The sequence below is a fragment of the Ciona robusta genome, chromosome 13 (assembly GCF_009617815.1).
Source record: "Ciona robusta chromosome 13, ASM961781v2".
In the NCBI taxonomy this organism is placed as follows: Eukaryota; Metazoa; Chordata; class Ascidiacea; order Phlebobranchia; family Cionidae; genus Ciona; species Ciona robusta.
This window is the reverse complement of record NC_143247.1, coordinates 4,238,325-4,253,999: the sequence shown is the minus strand read 5'-3', so window position 1 is coordinate 4,253,999 and position 15,675 is coordinate 4,238,325. Positions and strand designations below refer to the sequence as shown.

Sequence of the window (15,675 nt, the reverse complement as noted above, 5' to 3'; positions counted from 1 at the left end):
AACCACGAGATTTCATATTAATCCTTTATATTTAGGAGCCAGCTGTAGCCTACACCCAATGTATGGCTGGTTGTAGAACCCAAGACTTGTAATAATTATATTAATATTTATTCTGTTACTTCTACTACCAGGCATTGTGTATAATCTGTAAAAAAACATGAAGCTTCACCCCAAACTGAAAGTTTTCTCTTTGAAACTTATAATACACCTGGCAGCAACATCATATACCAACAATTAAAATTTTACCTGGATATTTTGTAAAAGTAAAACTTAATAATAATATTACCCCCACCTTATACAGGAGGATCTCACTACCTCCCTTGCGATGGAAACCTTATCTACAACGACGGTGAAGTTTTGAAACGAATCGTTGTAAAGATGCCGCGAAGAGTTGGTTGTTTTAACGAGGACCAAGTCTCGTTTAAGATCTGTTTGTCTGAGCCAGCAGGTGGCGCTACACTAAGCGTGCATGAAGCGCACGTTGTTCTGTTGAATGATATTGGTGAGTATTATAATATAAATATAAATATATATGGTAATATAATATAATAAGGAATAATGATAAATTCTTTTAAGTTTTAACAGGATTCTACATTTGAGACAAAATATATCTTTTATCCTTTACGATTGATTTGCGTTTGTTACTTTATTATAACATTATATTTCTATGTTTTAGTCCCCGCGCAAATCTCGTTCCCGCAACCTCGTGTCACGTGCGACCAATCAAGCGGAACAGTGTTGGTTCCAGTTGAGCGCACGAGCGATTCTACAGGGCTTGTCACGTTGTCATGGCAATCACGAGGTTGCCCGGGGAAACACAAGTCACGATACGAGACGTTGACGGGAACGATCGTGTTCGAGGACGGGGAGGATCAAAAAGGTGGGAGGATGGGTTTGGTATCGCACATATATGTATACATTGTGGTGTTGCGGTGTGATGGTACTATTATTAATTGATGCCATAGTATGCGTGGTGGTTATTTGTTGCCACCGCACAATGGTTAGAGCCCCTTCTAACCAATAGGCTAGGGTTTAGAGCTCGTTGCTGCCTATTGGGGGCGTATGTGTGCTTTAGTATGATGATATCACAATGGTAGTGGTTAGGCCTTCACTTTGCTACTACTGTATGATAGATAGGTTACTTTTAATATGACATCATCACTGATGACATCACAGATATCGCGATCAAACTTCCCCCACAAGTCCAAGCAACAGGAAGTGATGCGTTCATGTTGGAACTTGAACAACCGACGTCCGGGAGGGCCACGTTAGGGGAATCACCCATGTGTACGGTAGTGGTCAACAACGATATAAGTGAGATCCCTTTAATATTTACTGTTTAATTATTTTCTTTAGACCAACATTAATTAACTACAACTCACTGTGAGTTTATTGTATGTTGGATTTAGCACCCACGTTTTCATTTGACATTTTTACTTGAATAGTTTTTACCCCTAGCGTGTTTTAACGACTGTTGTTTTGCTGCTAAAACACCACATAACATAACAACCCCTTGTTTTAGTTCCCGGCAACTTTTCTGTGGAGAAAAAGTTTTACAACTTCAAGCAGAGCAGTTTAAGAGAGAAAATACGAATTGTGAGAAGTGGGGGCGTGAAAGGGGGCGTGTCTATTCCTTGGAGGGTAAGTACCCAATGTGATAACTTTTAGAAATATTTTTTGTTTAAAAAATACCTTTAAGACATTCATCCTTCACATTCGCTGCATTTGATGCCTCTTGCTTTTTCAATTTTTTTTTGACTTTTCGTGACCACTGGACACAGTGCAAACATGTTATCATATTAGGTACTTCCCCTCCAAGAAGGGGCTCCCCCATCTTCGTTACACGATCTTCATGGTTCAGCGGATTTCAGCGACGGACAAACCACATGTGATGTCACAATACCTCTCCCCGAGGACACCGACGAGGATCGGGAAGAATTCATCTTCATCCTCCTTCCACCAGGTGGCAGGGCAGAGCTTGAGGATCCGTTCAAAGCCGAGATGTCGCTCTCTAACGACCTCAAGTGTGAAATCTCGTTTACGAAGCCGGTGTACGAAGTACGGGGCGACGTCGATACTTTGTTGGTTCCGGTGTTGAGGGACGGACCCAAGGGGAGGCCGGTGGCCGTGGATTATTATACAAAGGGTGAGTGGGGGTTGCTATGGTTGTATTATAACATGGTTGGGGGGATGGGCCAACCAAGTGGGTGGCACTTGAATCATAACCAAAGGTACCGGGTTCAAAGCTTAGTGTTGCTCCCATTGTTGGCGCATGTGCCATTGGGCAAGACACTTGGTAATTGCTCCAACCCTGTGGTCACTAATGGGTTGTAGACCCCGGGACCCGGCATGCACCTCATCCATACATAACAGAATGAACCTCACATATTAACACAAACATCTTACAGATGGCAGTGCAGTGGATTGCGTCAATTATATCGGTGGTGAAGGCACGTTAAGCTTCGATGCATGTGAGAATAAGACGGACGTCCTCGTGCCGATCATGAACGACGTGCACGGGGGCTGCGTTACCATGACGATTCACCTGGGTGAGGTGATGGGGCCGGCGGAGCTTGGGGCCAACCAGATGGCCACGATAAAGATCAACAATGTAGCAGGTAAAGTATTCCTATTGTGGGTTGTGGGTTCAAGGCTTGCTACTATCATGGGCGTATGTATCTCGTTGGTGCCATCGATTGCTAGAGGTTGTGAGTTCAAGGCCCAGTCCAGGTGGTTATGGTATCGTGATGAGATATTTGGTTGAGGTACAGTTCATGGGTTCAAGGCTCGCCTCTGCTACCATTGTCCTTACGCCCCTTATAACATGATGGTATCACACCAGCAGTCAGGGCGTTTGTAATTAGATGGGTAGTGGTTTACCACACAAGGATAACCAACCCCCCCCCCCACACAGGTGCGGGTAGCTTCGAGATGGCGAGTCGACAACAATCAGTAAAACAAACCCAACAAACACTGGAAGTTATCGTTGTGAGGAGGAACGGAAGTAAGGGTTCCGTAACATTACCGTGGTACGTTGATCATGTGACTTCACGCTCTGATGGATACGATGACCTGCAAGGAACGGTGAGTGATGTCATGATGATGTCATTATGATGTCATTGTTGTTTGTTAGGTTCCACGACTTTTTAAACCAATGTTTCCACTTCCACTTTCTGTTGTTTTACTTCTTTTTTTTCATTGACAGTTTCCAGTGTTGCCAAATAACTTTCATTTCAACTTCCATATTTTCATTCCTCCAGTTGTCGTTTGCGGACGGTGAAACGGAGAAGAGCATAGAAATCCCATTAACCCCAACCCCACAGGACGACGAGATTACCAGCGTTGATGTTACGTTACTCACCCCAACATCGGGGGGAGGGGTCGCTCTGGGTGAAGTTACCACTACAAGGGTGAACATCGAGAATGATATCGGTTAGTGGGGGGGTATAAAAATGTTGGCGACTTGCTGCTTGTTTCCTGCTAAGTCCTCGTATGTAACTTTATTGATGAATAACCGATGTTATTCACAGATGGTGGGATTGTCAACTTCGAGAAACCCGAGATTGAAGCGTTTGGTACGGATGGTGATGTCATAATACCCGTTGTACGAACGGGGATGTGCACTCACCCGTGTCAAGTCACATGGGAAGCAACGGATGACACAGCATTGAGGGGAAAACATTATCGTGCGAATAAAGGAACGCTTAACTTCCCCGCTGGAGGGCAACAGTGAGTCATAATATTTAATTAAAGTTGAATCTCATTTCTACTAAATAAAGCCTTTATGAAACTTTTGTGCAAAAATATCTCAAAAACAACTATTGTTTTGTTGCTGTTTTCAACCCTTATAATCCTTGTATGGAAATATATGGAATAATCTTAACAGAAAATATTAATTCTTCGAGTTTTAACGACTGTTGTTTTGCTGCCAAGTCTTTCCCTTCATTATTAATTTGATGTTCGCTATCTTATTCGAAGAAATATCAAAATATATTATATGATGTCATAACCATGTTTGATGACATAACAATGGTCATTATGACACAGAGAGGAAATAACAATCCCCATTGTTAACGATCCATCGGGTGACGTGATGTATTTCAACGTTGCTATAACAACCACTAAAGGCGGGGTCAAAGTGGGGTCAAGGGGCGTGGCACGCGTCATGATTGATCATGTACAAGGTATTGTGATGTCATAATGTGTGTCACGAGTGTGTGATGTCACAATGGAGTGGTTTGTTACATTGTGTGAAAAAGGTTTTGGTTCAAAGCTGGTCGCTGCTACCATTGTGGGCGTAAGTGTCCTCGGGCAAGACACTTAACGGCAATTGCTCCAACCCAGTGGTCGGGCACGAGGTGCATGGAACAGAGCACCGTGTTGTGACAACTCGTAAGTTACAATCACCCCCACAATAAGTTGTTGTCGTGTTTTACATCACATTGTGTTTTGTTGTTACCACAAGCATGTTGCATGTTTTGGCAGAAATGACGAAAGTAATGCAGATCCAACAACAATCGTCGCCACCAGGTATGTAGCGCCATCGTGTGGGCATGGTGTGGTATTACATCGCTGGAAATATTATTTATTATGTCTATCTTATTTATGATCAATTCCGTGAATCCGGTCCTGATCTAATGCTAATGAAGTTGGACGATTCTCGTAACCAAATAACATACTGGGCAAAAATCAGGTCCGACAAATAGTTTACTATAACAGATATATTTGACCACATTAGTTTTTTAATTAAATAGAATTTTGTTGAATGAGAGACTAATGATGTCATTTTAGGTCAAAATGTCGGCTATGCATTTAGTACATGAAGCCTATGTCTATGACATCACTAACACCATTGTTTACAGTTCACGGTCGAGTGGGTTTCGCGAACAGTGTTGCCGAAGCGAAACAAAGCGAGAAAAAGATCGTCCTTAAAGTTGACAGAAAGGGTGGCAACACTGGCCGCTTGGTGGTGCCATGGAGCGTGGAAACTGGGGACAAGGAATCGCCCTACTATGTAAGGGTTGTGTATGGGTTTGTGGGGTTTAAGGGGGTGAGTTGGGGTAAAGACCAGAGTTGCCCCATTATATCGATTCTGTATGGGTGAGGTCCTTTAGCCAGAATTGTCCCAACACCCAAACTGCATATATACTGTGATCATACAACCAGTGAATCCACCCCAACACACCTTGGTTGATAGCAAGCTACCGCCAACCCCATACTAACCATATTTCACCCCCCCCCCACCAGAACCTCCACGGGCAGGAAACCTTCCGAGATGGCGAGGACGAAAGCCACATCGAGATAGAAATGCCAGAAGTTTCTCAAGAACAGGGAGCGGAAACGTTCAGGTATGATGTCATAATGGTTTTCATGATGTCATAACCCGAGATCTGGTTATTCCTTTTTTCGATCCATTTTATTCACATTCACCCTAACTCAGGTACTTGATGATGTCATATTTTATTTGGTGATTTTATAATTGTTTTTCTAATGATGTCATAATGAACCCTTTAATGATGTCACAATCCATCGACAGCGTGATTCTCGGACATCCTACTGGGGGTGCCTCGCTCAGTGGTGACACCGAGTGTCAGGTAACCGTAGACAACGACATCGTACCGGCTGTTGTGGGGTTCGAGAAGGAATCCATTGTGATGAAACAATCGGAGGAAGTTGTAACAATACCCATTGTTAGAAGCGGAAGAATCGATGGTAGGTGTGATGTCATCGTGGGTGATGTCATCACGAACACAGTCACAAATTATCAGGGTTTTAGCCCCAGCTTGTTTTAACGACTGTTGTTTTGCCGCCAATTTCCTTTTCGTTTCTTTATTTAATTTGATCTTTGCAAACAATACGATCACCAACCCCAACCAACAGGTAAAGTTCGCGTCCCGTGGAAAACGACGTCCACAACCCCATCTTCACCCTACGATGGATTATCGGGGCTGGAAACCTTCGAGGGGGGTGAGGGGGTTTCCCACATCGAGGTTAAGTTACCCCAATCACCCCGTGACGACCAAGTGGACGAGTTTAACGTCGTGATCGGTCAACCGAAGAATCGGGAAACAATACTTGGTGATGTCATAATGTGTAAAGTGACCGTGGAGAACGATATAGGTGAGTGTGATGTCATAATGGAGTGGTGATGTCATAATGGTGAAGAGATGATTTTTGGACCTTTCTTTTAATTTCCTGTGATTCTTCAATTTTTTCTAACTATTCGTAAAATTGTTTTTGATTTCATCTATTTTTTAGAATTAATTCATTTATTCTTTTTATTTATCGGCAGCTTCTGGTTTGATTGAGTTGGATCAGCGGTCACTGGAGGCGACACAGAGCAACGGGAAAGTTGACCTTATCGTTCGTAGGAGACACCGTACCACGGGGAGGGTGGTGGTGCCGTGGCGTGTTGTGCCGCAGACCAACGACTCCGTGTACGTTGGTTTGGTTGATGAAGTAACGATGGCCGATGGTTCAGATGAAGCGGTGATTGAAGTGAAACTACCGGCGCTGCCTTTGCAAAACGGGGAGGAAAAGATTCAAGTCGTGCTCGAACCACCAGTGGGCGCTCACGCTAAGCTTGGAGATAATGCTGCTTGTGATGTCATAGTTACGCATGATGTTGGTGAGTATGATGTCATTATGTTGGGTGTGATGTCATCATTGTTGGTTGTGACATCATCAATATTAAATATGACATCACTACCAGGCGAGGGCGTGGTAGAGATGCGATCACATGACACGACATGCATGGCTGAAGACGGAGAAGCTGAAGTGACAATTGTCAGAAAGATGGGTCACGACTTTGGTGCCGAGGTCGCATGGCTTGTGGAAGATGAAGACGCCGTGCGTGGGAAGCATTACGAGGGGGAGGGAGGTGGGTGTTGTTATTGTTGTGGCCAAATAAGCACCGTAGGGGTTGAATGAATAAACCAACTGTTGCCCCAATTCCTCCAACAAGAACCTTACCAATATAGAATAATTAACTAATTCATGGCCAATGGTTGAACCCAATATAAGCCCCAACAACCCAATGTTATAATTAATCAATTAATCCCATGAAAGGTCGTTTAAAGTTCAAACCCGGTGAATCGGAACGAAGCATTCGGATCCCGGTCAACAACGATCCAACGGGTGACGATCGTCACTTCCTGGTTCGTCTACAGGAGGTCAAAGGTCGGGACAAACTTGGTGATGTCATAATGACACGCGTCAAAATAACCAACGAAGCGAGTAAGTTAATTGGTTGAGTTTTTCAACTACTATGCAGGAATTTTATTTTATTGATTTTTTAGAAGAATACTTATTTTCTAAATAATAACCTTTGATTTACCCTGATTATTATTATTACGCGTAGCCTGGTTTACCGAATGTCATTTTGCTGCTAATTTCCTTCTCTTCGCTGTTTAATTATTTGATACTTTTTATCCTATTCAATTACCAATTAAGTTATTAATAATATTACGTGGTATCTCTGTTTATAACTTTATTTTACATTCACCTCGTGTCTCCACAGCGCCCCCCAGTGTTGTGTCGGACTTTGACGCGGACCTCGTCGCTCCCCATGTGATCAAAACGTCATGGTTACCACCACACGATGGCGCACCAGTTACCGGGTATAAAGTAACATACTGGAGTCGACCGGGAACCGTGAAAACAGAACACGTGCCTGCCGATGTGAGTTTGTTGTTATAACAGCAGATGTACGTTGACGAATACATATATAAAGTACATGTTGATGTATTTACATATACGGGTTGTATTGATAATAACGGGTGAAGTTTTTATACAAGAACACTTCTCGTGGTAAACCCGGCAGCAAACATATAATACCATGATGTCATAACACGATATTGTTCTAATACAAGTATATACGATAAGATTACTTGTTACACCTGGACATGAAATAATAATAACATAGATTCAATAACCTGATACCCCACCACAGATATAATCACACGTACAACAGCACAATGATAATATATCTTCCAGGACTAAACATATAACGTTCCAACCCAATATTCCAGGTTTACTCCACGCAACTTGAAGGCTTACAACCATCCACCCCCTACCAAGTTAATGTACGAGCATTGAACGGGGTGGGTGATGGCCCCCCAAGTGATACGACTATGGTGGAAACACAACCAGGTAATGTCGTTATTGTTGGTGTTACTTTATTTAATATTTAAATATTTATTTTATACTTTATCTTATTTTTATGTTTTTTAAATTTTTTTATATTTTTTCTTATATTTTTGTATTTTTTTATACTTTTATGTTTCTATTATTTATCAGAACTCCGCCTCTCGTATCACTCGCCGATGCAAGCGAAGACGAGCCAGAAGGTGGCGCACTTCACCTTAAAACGAAATATTAAAGATTTCTATGAAGAATTAACGTGGGTGGTAACCAAGGAAATGCGAAGGAAAAGTGACGACGATAGTTCGACGTCATCGTCACAATCTAGGTTTGTGATGTCATAACGTATCCTCACATGGTGACATATATATAATGGTAGCAATGTCTGATATTTTGTGGGAGTTATTTTAGAACACATGATGTTTTTACATAATTATGAATTTTTTCATAATATTTTTCCTCCCCAGTTCATCAAGTGATGACTCCGACTCACCACACGAGGTTGCTAGAGGGTCGGTGACCTTTAACCCCGGGGAGGACACGGTGGTGGTCGATTACCCGCTCAAGCAGAACATGCGTCATGCTTCACAGGTTTATCGCTTACTCATGCGTAAACAACCATGTGACGACGATCGTGAGCGCCCTCTAGCCAATGTTGAGCTTAACGTGATTAACGATACAGGTATTATGATGTCATTAATATTATCATCAGTATAATATTGTCATTATGATGTCACGATGACATCATTAGTATTAGAATGTCATCAATTTAGGATTTTTTCTAAGCAGAGAATATTTTTTGTGCGAGTTCACGATATTTAAGGTTTAATACTCTCAAGCGATTTTCTTACGAAATAATTCTGCGGATATTTTAAGAAACTCACGGTTTTGCACAAACGGTTCAACCAGGGCCTGGCAAAGATATGAGGCAACTGTCGGTTAATATTCTGATGTGCTACGCTTTAGGACCTCACCCATATATAACCACAACCCCCAATAACCCTCCTAACCCCAGGTTACCCCGGTCGAACGCGGAAACCTTTTGCATCATCCGTCTCCCCATGTGATTGTTCTGTGTCATGGGAAAGTCCCGCTGGGGGTGGCCCCGTGGACGGCTACCAGGTGGTTGCAAAGACTAAAGGTAATTATGACATCATAAAGTACTTTTATACAAGTTTCTCCAATAAAATATTACTTTGTTTAAATTAACTACAACTCACGGTGAGTTTATTGTATGTTGGATTTAGCGGCCACGTTTTTTATTTGACATTTTTACTCAAGTAGTTTTTACTCATAGCGTGTTTTAACGACTGTTGTTTTGCTGCTAATTCCCCTCCCTTCAACCCCCTCCCCTCCTGCAGGCGAACCTGACCTCATGGTCACCGTCGGGCCCGACGAGCGACGCACGATACTAACGGGGCTTAAACCATCGACCGATTATGACATCATAGTTTACCCGTTTAACGAGGTCGGTGAAGCACGACCGTCGCAACCAGCCCATGTGACCACGCAAGATGGTTAGTTTATTTAAACTAATTTATTTTTTATCAAATTAGTTTGTTACTTCTACTACCAGGCACAATGTAAAATTAACTTTTTTGGTTCTGTTGAACAAAAACATTAATTTGATCCCAACACTTTTTACAAATTAATTAAAAAATCAGTAACAAGGTTATTCAAAAAAAGCTTTTAACTAATTGTTTAATTAATTGATCCATCCAGAGTTGAAAGTTGAATTCAGCGAAAAGTTTTACTCGTTCAAAGCGAGCGACAAAGTTGCGGTGATTCCCCTAAAGCGACACTTCACGCGAGGTTACGCGACTTTGAACTGGAACGCGAGATGGTGCAAACGACACGAGGATAACGTGAATTCAGATTCCGAGTCCGATTCCGAGGTAATAGTGGTGATTATGATGTCACAGTGGGTATTATGATTAAACTGGGAAGCTAAATATACGATGTCACCTCTGTTTTAAAATATTTGATACTTTGTTTTTAAAAAGCTGGTTTACATTAAAACTTGGGCTGAATACATTTTGTGCCAAGCTTGTGTTAAAGTTGAAGTGACATGTTTACGCCAATACATTACTTTATGCATATATTCACATCTAATATTTTGCACATAACTTACCGATGTTTCTATAAAACTTGTTTCATAAACACCCGGGTTATAAGGACTTGATAATTTAAATCGCTTCTTATACAGGTGAATGTTCAACGTATGTTTTCTGTTGAAATGAATATTGTTAATTGATGTATAGACACCTAACAACAGGGTTTAAGCCATAAAATTGTTTTAGGTAAAAATTACAGTGCCAAACAAGTGCTTGCTTAGATAGTGTTTATAATCGTGCCCGCTTACAAGTTACCACCCATGTAACTTTGTTGGTGATAGTTAGTGCATATCACACTGATTATTATGACATCACACAGGGCCGGGCACGAGACTTTGCGTCAGGATCCATAACCTTCCCCGATGGAAGCGAGGGGTCCGAGGTTCGAATCCCACTGCAGCAAGTTCCACCCAAGAAGAAATCTTTCTTTTGGATAAATATAAGCGATCCCAACCGTAAGAAGAGGTTGGCACAGATGAGGTGTTCGTTACTCGACGATAGGGGTGAGTAAATATGGGTAAACGTGACCCCCATCCTATCAATGAAATGCACAACAGCGTACGGGGTAATTGGGTTCGAAACATCGGCGATCACGAAGGGTTACGTGGACGACGTGACCGGTGCCGTGGCTGTGGTGCCACTGGTGCGTGGCAACGGCACTGAGGGTCATGTGACCGCCAGTTGGGTGGCACTGGAGCCACACAGCGTGGTGTCGAGTGAATCGCGGTCGGGGGTTGTCACGTTTTGTGACGGCGATAACGCGGCAACCGTCGCGATATTGCTCAACCCTGATTGGCTGGAAAGGTCATGTGACCCGATTGTTGTCAATATCGAGCTCACTGAAGCGAATCGTGGCGCGACCATCGACCCCGACAAACGAACGTGTCACCTGACACTCATGCCTGGTAAACAACAACTAACAAAACTAAAACAAAAACTTCCGCACAAAATAACAAACAAACAAAAAATAACAAGCGATCAAAAATAACCGAAAATATCGCTAAACTTTCGATTGTGACATCATAACTGTTTCAACTGTGACATCATAACAACACTTCTTCTTCTCGACCACTGCACGTCGCTAGAGAGTAACCGCATGGAACGAAAACTTGAGGTAAAACTAAAAGCATGGTTTGTTGTTATTGTCGTGGAATTATTTTTAATTTTATTTCTTTTTCAGCTGAGCGTGGAACCATCTCAATAAAGAGTGATTGTGATGTCACAAAGTGGCCGATTGATGACGGGATAATCGAGTTTAAGGTTGAGAGGCAAGATGGGACGCATGGTCCGGTTTATTTGAAGTGGAAGGTGAATGACATTGGTGGGGAGGTGGGCGAATACGTGGTGGATACATCGGGTGAAGTGAGGATGACTCATGGAGAGGATGAGGTTGCGTTCGGTATCAAGATGAAGGATTGTGAGCATGGGCCGCGCCATAATGTGGTTTATGATGTCATAATATACACCACAACACCTGGTGTAAAGATCAAGGAAGGTTGTGGGGTCGTAACCATGACGATGTTGCCGAACCTAGGGATTGTGGGGTTTTCACCCATCGATGATGTTGACTGGCCGACAAGTGGGATTGGATATGAAGTTGTACGTGAGGAATCCACCACTGGAGGGTGCTATTTACAATATGAAATATTGGGAGGGGAGGAATTGTTTGTGGAAAGTGGAGATATACGAATGTCGCACGGGGAGTCAAGGGTTGTGGGTTCGATACCCGCTAAAGGGGGTGCGTGGCCGGATAAAGACGTCGACGTTACTTTACAACTTTTCCCAGTAACCCCTGGTGTTGGGATGAAAGCAGGGGGCGACGTTGTGAAGTTTGTGGTGAAGAAACCGAAACCTACGGGTAGCGTGGGGTTTGAGGGGTCACAAGTTGTTGAAGCGAACGCAAACGTGGATAAATATGTTTCGATCCCGGTTCCGAGGGTCGGGGGGGTTCGTGGGGAACTCCCTGTGAAGTATCATACACGAGATGGCAGTGCCATGGCCGGGACCCACTATGTGGGGTGTAGTGGGGGGTTGGTATTGGGGGATAGGGTGAACATGGGTGAAGTGAGGGTACCACTGTTGGAGGGGGTGTATCGGGGTACGAGGGGGTTCTATGTGGATTTCCATGATGATGTCATGAGTGATGATGTCACAAACAAAGATGATGTCACAAACAAAGACGATGATGTCACCAGTGATGATGTCACAAAGTCAGTGGAAATCGTGTTGCTACCAACAGACAACGAACCGAGTGGTGATGTCATAATAGGTGATAGTGATGTCATAGAAGTGGACACAAAGAAAGTCAATGATGTCATAATCCCCATTCGTCGAGTGAATGGAGTTGGTGGTGATGTCATAATGAGGGTTATGACATCACCATTGACAGCCGAGGGGGGAGTTGATTACACGGAGTTGGATCGAGTTGTGGAGATGAAGGATCGGGAAGATGAGGTTGACGTGGTCGTCCCGCTTATACACAGGAAACATCCGGAGGAAAGGAGGTTCAGGGTTGAAGTTCAAGATGTAGAGGGTGCGGGGGTCAAGTCCCCGTCGGTTGATGTCGTGTTGTTGCCCACGATTGCTCAAGTTGTCGTTGATGATGTCATAGTTGATTATGACACGGGTGTCGTAACAATGGATGTGCGGAGGGCCGAGGGGGTGGGGGGGAAGTTGGAGGTCCCGTACCGAACCAGGGGTAAGACGGCTACCCCCGGTGTAGATTATATGGACGAGGAAGATGTTTTGATCCTCGAGGATCAAGATGATGTTGGGAAGATTAAGATCCCGATCCTCGCATCCGGACATGAGGAGAAAAAGATGTTTTACCTCGATCTTGACGATGAAACCATCCCGATCCATCTTCCCCCAAATCAACCGGACCATCTTGCCCCGAAGCTGATCCTCCCCGATGACCTCCGTTTCACAGGAAATGATGTCATAGCCAAAGTTCCAGTTCAACGAGTTGGTGGCGATGGTGATGTCACAATGGCGTACGAATCTTTGGGGGGGACCGCTAAACCTGGTGTCGATTACGTGGGGGTGGACGGGGTCGTGACCCTGCGTGAGGGGGAAGATGGCACACTCATCGAAATCCCTCTAGTGGCCACCGATCACGACGAGGATTTGGATTTTAAAATTCGAGTAAAGAACGGCGATAATATTGTTGATTATGATGTCATACTAGTTGCGACAATGGATCATCCACAACGTAACGTTCGACCCTCGTTAGATGAAGTTAACGTGTCATCAGCGATGATGTCATCAGGTGATGATGTCATCATCACAATCCCAGTACAAAGGATAAGTGATAATGTTAATTGTGATGTCATAGTCCCGATTAAAAGGGTGGATGGTTCGGCCGTGGAAGGAGTCGATTACATCATCAGTGATGACATCATCCACATCCCGAGGGGGGAAACACAGGGATCAGTGGATGTTGAAATAATGAAAAGGAACCGGGAGCATCCTATGGACTTTGGGATCAAGTTTGAGAATCAAGATGGAGATGAGGAAGTGGTGGTCCATCTTCCCCCGTCCCAACCTGCCCCATCCCAAGTTGCCCCGAGCCAACTTGCCCCTGATTCTCCAGAAACAATCCCTGGAGATAAAGACGAGGACGCCAAAGCAGTGAGCCATCTTGCCCCCAACCCTCCGGGAACAATCGAGTTCAAATCACCGACTTTCAGTTTTCCATATGATGTCACAAAGGGGGTGATTATCCCTGTATTGCGAAACAATGAAACTGGTTGTGATGTCACAGTCGATTATTTTACGAGGGATAACACGGCGATTGCCGGCCGCCACTACAGGGAGCAAGCGAGCACCTTGAACTTCAAAGATGGGGAGGAGAGAAAAGACGTCGTCGTGGATTTGATCCCGGATGTTAAGCTTGCGGAGGATGTTACGTTTGTGATGGAGTTGGGGGCGACGGGGGGAGGGGCGGAGGTTGGGGGGGTTTATGAGACCGAGGTTCGGTTGGAAGCGGATGTTGATCCGGAGGACCCAGGAGTTGTTGGGTTCGAGGAGGCGAAGATCTCGTTCTCATTGAGGAAGTTGCGGAAGAAGGGAACGGATGTGACGATCGAGGTCCCAGTTCGTAGGACTTACGGGTGCGGGGGTGACGTGGGGGTAGATTACTTCACCCGGGATAATACGGCTGTGTCCGGAAGACACTTTGTTGAGAAGGAGGGGGAGTTGTTATTTAAGGATGGGGAAACAACGGGGGTGATAAGGGTGAAGTTGATCCCTGGAAAGCATTATAAGAGGGTGAGCTCGTTTACGCTGGAGTTGGGGGGTACTGTTGGTGGGGTGGAGGTGGGGGTGTATGAAACAGAGGTTATTATTAAACCTGATCCCATGGGAGAAGATGGACCATCGTCTTCTTCAAGTTCAGAATCAGATTCTAAGAATGTTGGATCCTCAGGAAAGACAAAGAGCAAAAAGAGGAAGAAAAGTTCGTCTTCTACTTCATCATCCTCATTAAGTTCATCAAAATCGAGCTCGGAATCCGAATATGACGTTCAATCTTTCAAGAAAAAGAAGAAATTATCTCCACCCCCTGAGAAAGTTGGATCAAGCTCCTCAACATCAAGTTCCGATTCAGATGATGGTAAATCCTCCATAAAGAAGAAACGATCAAAATCGTCTTCCTCATCTTCTGATGAGTCATTTCTTAAAATCCCTAAGTCGCCCAAATCCCCTATCACAGCGTCGCGTCATCGTTCGTCAGCAGTTTTCAAACAAACGTCCGTCGTTGAGATTCGTGAATATGTTGAACGTATAGGTGGGTTGTGATGTCATAATAACCAATAACCATTGTGATGTCATAATAACCATTGTGATGTCATAACGACCATTATTAACCCGTTGTTCCACAGAGTTAGAAGAAGGTCCGGGGGAAATCGGGTTTCCGAGCGATAAGTTTGAGTTTGTGTCCAGTGTTGACCAGGAAGCAAAAGTTCGGGTCGTTCGTACGAATGGCAACACTGGGCAGGTCACGGTTGATTGGTTTACGAGGGAGAACACTGCCGTGGTTGACGTTGATTTCGTCGAATCGGACGGCTGGATTCGATTCGAGCCCGGCCAATCAGAGGCTTGGATATCGGTGCCATTGTTACGTCGTGATGATGTTATAATGAAAGACAGAAGTTTTATTGTTGAGCTCGGGATGCCCGATTGTGATGCAACAGTCGGTCGTTACGAGACAATGGTTACGATCCAATGTAAAAATGATGAAGGTGATGTCATAATGGGGTTCATTGTTCCGTAACAATACTAACAATTGTTTTAACAGGTCTATGATGTCATCAACTACCTTTATTGCGAAACAATCGATAAAAACGCGGCGAAAAACTACAAAAAAACTTAGCGAACCGTGAAAGACGAGCTTCACGCTTGAATAACTTCGAACATAACA

The 15,675-nt window shown here is 43.9% G+C and overlaps 1 protein-coding gene across 1 annotated transcript in view; it reads left to right on the top strand.

The window, feature by feature from the left end:
* LOC149725961 (uncharacterized) overlaps positions 1-15,675 on the top strand; it is a 34,843-nt gene that overhangs the window by 14,714 nt on the left and 4,454 nt on the right. Inside the window, exons 45-73 of the mRNA XM_089891038.1 lie at positions 302-502; positions 677-880; positions 1,177-1,314; positions 1,523-1,641; positions 1,804-2,146; positions 2,409-2,618; positions 2,915-3,084; positions 3,261-3,432; positions 3,531-3,729; positions 4,048-4,184; positions 4,486-4,530; positions 4,863-5,014; positions 5,248-5,348; positions 5,537-5,712; positions 5,881-6,120; positions 6,293-6,628; positions 6,713-6,880; positions 7,069-7,236; positions 7,520-7,680; positions 8,031-8,151; positions 8,299-8,470; positions 8,610-8,824; positions 9,158-9,283; positions 9,504-9,659; positions 9,865-10,037; positions 10,576-10,759; positions 10,814-11,161; positions 11,437-15,042; positions 15,137-15,496. Of these exons, the coding sequence (XP_089747164.1) occupies positions 302-502; positions 677-880; positions 1,177-1,314; positions 1,523-1,641; positions 1,804-2,146; positions 2,409-2,618; positions 2,915-3,084; positions 3,261-3,432; positions 3,531-3,729; positions 4,048-4,184; positions 4,486-4,530; positions 4,863-5,014; positions 5,248-5,348; positions 5,537-5,712; positions 5,881-6,120; positions 6,293-6,628; positions 6,713-6,880; positions 7,069-7,236; positions 7,520-7,680; positions 8,031-8,151; positions 8,299-8,470; positions 8,610-8,824; positions 9,158-9,283; positions 9,504-9,659; positions 9,865-10,037; positions 10,576-10,759; positions 10,814-11,161; positions 11,437-15,042; positions 15,137-15,496 (8,901 nt within the window). The remainder of the gene's footprint in view (positions 1-301; positions 503-676; positions 881-1,176; positions 1,315-1,522; positions 1,642-1,803; positions 2,147-2,408; positions 2,619-2,914; positions 3,085-3,260; positions 3,433-3,530; positions 3,730-4,047; positions 4,185-4,485; positions 4,531-4,862; positions 5,015-5,247; positions 5,349-5,536; positions 5,713-5,880; positions 6,121-6,292; positions 6,629-6,712; positions 6,881-7,068; positions 7,237-7,519; positions 7,681-8,030; positions 8,152-8,298; positions 8,471-8,609; positions 8,825-9,157; positions 9,284-9,503; positions 9,660-9,864; positions 10,038-10,575; positions 10,760-10,813; positions 11,162-11,436; positions 15,043-15,136; positions 15,497-15,675) is intronic.